Raw genomic sequence first — 6,380 nt, 5'->3', positions numbered from 1 at the left:
CAGCTAGAGGGAGCCAGAGCGAGAGCCAGAGACAAGAGAGGAGAGCAATGACTGGAGAGACTGAAGGGAGACTCACCGCGGACAGGAGGGAGACGGTACCGAGCCGTCCAGCAGAGGAACACCGACCATCCATCCGCACTCCTAGCAGCTGTCACCGCCCGACTCCAGCCCGCGGTTGCGGCCTGTCCACTGCTGCCTGCGGCTGTCACCGCCAGACTCGAGGCCGCGGCTGTGGGAGGCACAACGCAGAGGAACTCTCCAGGGGCCTGCTGTGCCCCCACTTCCCCTGGGCGTAGGAACACCCGAAGTCTTCGCCAGATCCTCGTCAACTCGGCCCAGCGGCTGAAACGCTGAAGCATCGCCGATGAGCACTCTGCCAGACGTCAGAGAGGACGTGACACATTGTAGTTAACATTCAGGACCCATAGTCGGCCATACCGTGGCCCTATAGTGACCGGTCTTTGCCGGGTTAGTCGTGTTTGTGTTACCAGTGTATTCTTGTTTTGATCCCTGCGAGGATAACTGCTGTTAGCTTGTTTCTTTGCTTGAGATAGCCCCTATAGGCATCTATCTATATATAAAAGTTACATCTTAAAGTTTATCCCGTCTCCCGTCTCGTTACTGCATCCCGCGTACCTGCGATAACTACAATTACGTAGACCATGATTGGCCTATAACCATTTACAAAGTATGTTTTTTTAAGCCTAATAAAGACATGAGACTTGTATCATTTTCTTATAAAAAAAATTATATTATTACTCATGAAACCATAGTGAGAAAATAAAGACATAAAAAATCATTTTCATATAAAAAATTATGTTATTACTCATGAAACCATAGTGAGAAAATAAAGACCTAACAACTATAATATAATATAAATCAATATAAAAAACATATAAAAGGGTTCTATAAAGAATATCTGAAACCAACGCTCTCCCACTTCGCTTTGTTTTTTCATCCTCCATACTCACAATTGGTCACTCCACAACCTCTTTATTGTCTACCAAAAACGTATTCTTCCTTTTTTTTCCACTTCCCCTGTCTTACTTCCTACATATAATCTAGAGAAGGTATTAAGAAAGAATGGAAGACAGAATACAGTACATACTACTTAGATAGGTCACCCCCATTACATCTAAAGCCCAGGAAGCAGTGGTACTAACTGTTGACCACATGGTAATAGATTCAACTGACGGGACCCAGGTTGAAGGATCAGAGATATCTACTTCTCTAAACTCTTAAGTTCTCTACCACTAACCCTCTAATTGTCTCACAACTGTTTCAATCTCTCCGCTAAAGAGTTTAGTTCCCAGTCTATCTCATAGGGCAAATCTGCATTGACTTGGTCATTAAAGTATTTTTTAATGTCCTTCACTTCATCTTCCCAGAAGTTTTTGGATATTTCAAACAACTCTTCCATGTTGACATCGCCAAGACCTTTCAAGTTCAAAGAGCCTTCAGCTGGAATGTAGCCAATAGGGGTTTCAGTGGCACAATCTTCCCCATCGATCCGGTTAAACATCCACTCCAGGACACGGATGTTTTCCCCGTAGCCTGGCCACAGGAAGCTCCCTTGCCTGTCTTTACGGAACCAGTTGACATGGAAGATCTTGGGCAGCTTCGTAGATGGAAGGTGTTCCATGCTAAGCCAATGAGCAAGATATCGGCCAAAGTTATAACCAAAGAAGGGCCTCATGGCAAATGGGTCATGCATTATGACCTTGCCTGTAAAGAAGAAAAATATCTTATTAACCATTCATATTGTCAATATATATGGAAATTTACAGACACAATTGAGATACCATGTTTCGTAATAACTTACCTTTGTGCTCAGCTGCAGCTGTTGCTTCGCTTCTCATTGCTGACCCAACAAATACACCATGTTGCCAGCTCATTGCTTCATAAACTAGTGGCACACCTTCAAATAAAAACCATAGATTGTTTATAAAAGATAATATATGGGGTAGCCATAAAACTTAACCAAGAGTTCGTGACAGCCTTAACCAAAAGTAACATAGCCAATATATATACTAACCGGCAGGTCTACGTCCACCAAAAATGATGCCTTCAATGGGTACTCCTTCAGAAGACTCCCACTTAGGATCAATTATAGGACATTGGCTGGCCGGAGTGCAGAATCGGGAATTCGGGTGGGCCGCAGGTTCACCTACAGACATGAAGAGAACTATTGGTTTGATGTTTTGGCACAGAGAGTTGACAGTACATGGTTCTTGAGATGATATGGTTTACTTTTCAATGTTTGGAGTAAATAGTGTACATATTTTAAAATGTTTATCATTGCTTACCATCTTCTTGTGTCCATTCCTTGTTTTTCCATGATGTCAGTGATATTTCATGATCAGGAGACTCATCCATGCCCTCCCAGTAGACACCACCATCACTTGTCTCTGCCACATTAGTGAATATGGTGTTCTTGGAAATAGTTTCCATTGCATTAGGATTTGTTTTGACGGATGTTCCAGGTGCCACGCCAAAAAATCCATTTTCAGGATTGATTGCCCTGAGATTGCCTAGAAAAATACAAGATAATTCTCAAAATTCATCTTTTGATAATTTCCTAAATTCTACCTCAGTGAAGACTCTGCATTTTGGATATTCTTCAGCTAGATAGATGATACAAAGCTTCCATAATGTATTTATTACCTTGCTCATCAAACTTCATCCAAGCAATATCATCTCCGACGCACTCAATCTTCCATCCTGGGAGAGATGGTCTCATCATTGCAAGGTTGGTTTTCCCACAAGCGCTTGGGAACGCTGCTGCAAAATATTTCTTTTTTCCTTCAGGATTAGTGATTCCCAAAATCTAAAAAAAAAGAAGAAAAATAACTTCCATTAACAAAACTCAAAACTAATATATGAGAAATCTCAATTTTGTCCAAAGCCCTCATATAATGGAGGCAATGAATATCACTCTCCGCATGATAATATATTATGTTCCCAGTAAATCTAGTAATAATAATATTTCTTCATTAGAAATAAAGATAAATTAATAATCCTAAAAACATATTTAGTACATATTTTTGCATTTCTTACCAACATATGCTCTGCCAGCCACCCTTCTTCCTTGGCAATCCGGCTGGCAATTCTAAGAGCAAAGCATTTCTTGCCAAGTAGGGAATTACCCCCATATCCACTTCCAAATGAAATAATTTCTCTTTGGTCGGGAATGTGTGTGATGAGGGTCAGTTCTGGGTTGCATGGCCAATTATTCACAAGTGGTTCTAAAAAAATTAAATTTGAAACTTTATTTTGTCCATTCAATACTATTTTAATAGTAATTTTTTTACTATATCCACAAGTTAATTTTATAATAAAAAAAATAAAAATGTATTAAAATAGATTAATTATTTCATTGATTATACTTTTTCTGTATGTAGTGACATACTTTTTAGAGGTAATGGGCAGCCGACAGAATGAAGGCACTTCACAAACTCTCCTTCCCCGAGTGCTTCTAAGACAGCTGTGCCCATACGGGTCATAATTCTCATGCTCGCCACCACATATGGAGAATCAGTCAGCTGGATGCCAATCTTGGAGAGAGGTGAGCCTATAGGTCCCATGCTGAATGGAATGACATACATTGTACGACCTGTGTTTGAAGATATCATGTTAGTAAAGAAGACATTCAGTGCAAAATATCTACAGATTAATTAGAATTTATCTTTTTTTTCTTACCTTTCATACATCCAGGAAACCTTGATTTAAAGGCTTTTTCAAAATCATCCTCTGACATCCAGCGACCCAGTTGGCTTACACCACTTTTAGAAACTGGCACTGTGTCTCTTTGCTCTTGAGTCACGATCACAGTTTTGCTTTCAATCCGTGCCACATCCCGGGGATCTGTGCGAGCCAGCCAACTAAAGAAAGAAAAAAAATATCAGTATCTAAAAAAGCACAACGCTTTGAGCCAAAGCTAAGGCATCCTTGTCCTCAATTCAAAGATTTTCTGAAAACTTCTTGTTATAATGAAAAATATTTAGAATTGGGAGTCCTCAGTGGTTGATACCTTTTAATGGCTAACTGAAAAGATATAAGTTATAATGGAAATTCTTGGAGAAAAATTTAAGTTCCTTTAATTTACAATGAGTACTTCCACTACACTTACCAGTTTTCATATTTGTAGAGCCTTTTAATCATGCCGATCTCTTCCATTTGATGGAGAAGCTTCTTGTTCTCCTCCTCTGATCCATCACATATGTGGATTTGCTCTGGCAGGCAGGTCCTTGCATATTTTACTATGAAATCAACCACATCTTGGCTTAAGCTGTTGAGGTTTCCCTGGGTTACAATGCCAGAGATCGGAAGCTCTGCTTTCTGCTGTGATGGCATAGTGATGCTTTCTTGTTTGTTCTAATATTAGAGAAAAAGAATGGAGCAATCAAAATACAGATCTTTATAAATGTAGATGCCTATAATCAATTTGAAGCATTGAGGAACACTGAGGTGCCCATGGCTGTCCCTTAAAAAATCTGCAATTTTCTTGGATGGCATGATGACACTTTATTTTTTACAAATGGAGACACTGTAGTATTTAAGAAAAAATTAGCAAATTTATATAGAGCTTAAAAAAATATGAAAAAAACAAAAGAAGGCATAGTATCCGGGCCCATTATTGTACCTACTATTAAACCGATTTTTATAATTACTGTATCAGGTAAAAAAATGTAATATCCCAAAGTGTCTATACTGGACCATTGTTAATCAAGAAGGAAATAGCTGTGTGCCATACCATTAACAATTCTCTTGAATATTTACACAGAATTGGAATTATAAGGATGCGACAATCTCAAATGCTTCCAGAGATAAATTGCAAACTCTATTGATCTTATGCCTTAAAACTGGTTATAAATAATCACATTTTATAAACACTTTCAACAACAGGATTCACTCAAAAGGATACATATAAAATAATCCTATAAATAAAAAATGAGTCACTAGGGACCATTAACATCATTATATAACTCCTATATCATCACTGAATATACAAGACAAATAGATTTTTAAGATTAAGTTTCTGTACTTACAAGAGAAAAATTTCCTGAGGAAGAAGATTCTGATTCTTGGTTCTTTCTCAAGTCAACTCAGACTTTATTCTCAGCTTCCTCTGATGATTACAGGTTGAATGAAGTTTCCTTAAATACTCTCAAGAGTCTCATGCTCCGCCTTCAGCACCCTCCCAATTCTGGAGGTCTGCCCCATTATTGTATTGATCTCTCCTGATTCTCAGATGATAAACAAGTTTTTGTCGTAATAGTTTTTCTGAGCAACAAAATTCCTTTAAGAGCTAATGATTGATCAGAGTGATCAGAGAACAGCACTGCAGGATACACTGTGTACTCAGGTATTATCACCTGCAGTACAGTAACATCTTACTATCGGAGAACACTGTTCTTCATGGAATTCAGTGTATTATTATTTATAGATTCAGGGTTTCTAATGAGAACTATCCTGATGGAAGTTATGATTTAGGCTATGTGCCCACGATCAAGATATAGCAGCATTTTGGACCCAGTGTATCTTCGCTTATCCAAAACGCTGCATTCTAATCATGCAGGTAAATCTGCATGTACTCATTGAACCATGCGGATTTATCACATCTAGTGAATGGCTATGGGGGAGACTACGCAGAGCGTCTTCTCTGCAAATAATTGGCAGGCTGAGGCTTGGAAACCTGCACCATGGGTGAGTTTATGCAGTGTCAAATAGAAGCAAAGTGGGCATGGGATTTACCTAATTCCCATCCACTGTTCTTGTAATGTAGTACGCAGCGTTTTGGATGCAGCACAGGTGACCTGCGTCAATACCGCTGCTTTTCCAGATCGTGGGAACATACTCTAAAAATGTATAGAATGTTTTATAATTCACGTTTATCTAGTAAACAAATGTAACAGTGATGTCTGAATCAATAGATAGATATATACAGAAACAGATATAGCGGTATCAATATACTGTAGATATAATATATACTGTATGTATAACAGATAAATAGACTATAAGATACTGTACATAAAAGATCTAGAAAAGATAGATGGACAGACTAAAATATGAGACAGATACAGGAGCGTCTCACTAAATTAGAATATCATCAAAAAGTTCACTTATTTCAGTTCTTGAATACAAAAAGTGAAACTCATACGTTATATAGAGTCATTACAGACAGAGTGATCTATTTCACGTGTTTATTTCTGTTAATGTTGATGATTATGGCTTACAGCCAATGAAAACGCAAAAGTCATTATCTCAGTAAATTAGAATACTTTATAACACCAGCTTGAAAAATGATTTTAAAATCCGAAATGTTGGCCTACTGAAATGTATGTTCAGTAAATGCACTCAATACTTGGTCGGGGATCCTT

At 38.3% G+C, this 6,380-nt stretch overlaps 1 protein-coding gene across 1 annotated transcript; it reads right to left on the bottom strand.

Annotated features, from left to right (window-relative positions):
• Nucleotides 1-799: 799 nt before the first annotated feature.
• Nucleotides 800-5,194, bottom strand: PCK1 (phosphoenolpyruvate carboxykinase 1). Its single transcript, XM_073580686.1, has 10 exons — nt 5,049-5,194; nt 4,130-4,374; nt 3,700-3,881; nt 3,410-3,613; nt 3,058-3,245; nt 2,665-2,827; nt 2,307-2,531; nt 2,036-2,167; nt 1,823-1,918; nt 800-1,725 (listed from the first exon to the last, which is right to left on the bottom strand). Exons 2-10 carry the CDS (start codon nt 4,351-4,353, stop codon nt 1,271-1,273), a joined length of 1,869 nt encoding a protein of 622 aa, XP_073436787.1. The 5' UTR covers nt 4,354-4,374; nt 5,049-5,194; the 3' UTR covers nt 800-1,270.
• Between the last annotated feature and the right edge of the window lie 1,186 nt (nt 5,195-6,380).

This window comes from Dendrobates tinctorius, unplaced genomic scaffold (assembly GCF_039654945.1).
Source record: "Dendrobates tinctorius isolate UK_male_01 unplaced genomic scaffold, ASM3965494v1 ptg000065l, whole genome shotgun sequence".
Taxonomy (NCBI): domain Eukaryota; kingdom Metazoa; phylum Chordata; class Amphibia; order Anura; family Dendrobatidae; genus Dendrobates; species Dendrobates tinctorius.
The sequence above is the reverse complement of the archived record's forward strand: the minus strand, read 5'-3'. Positions and strand labels throughout refer to the sequence as shown.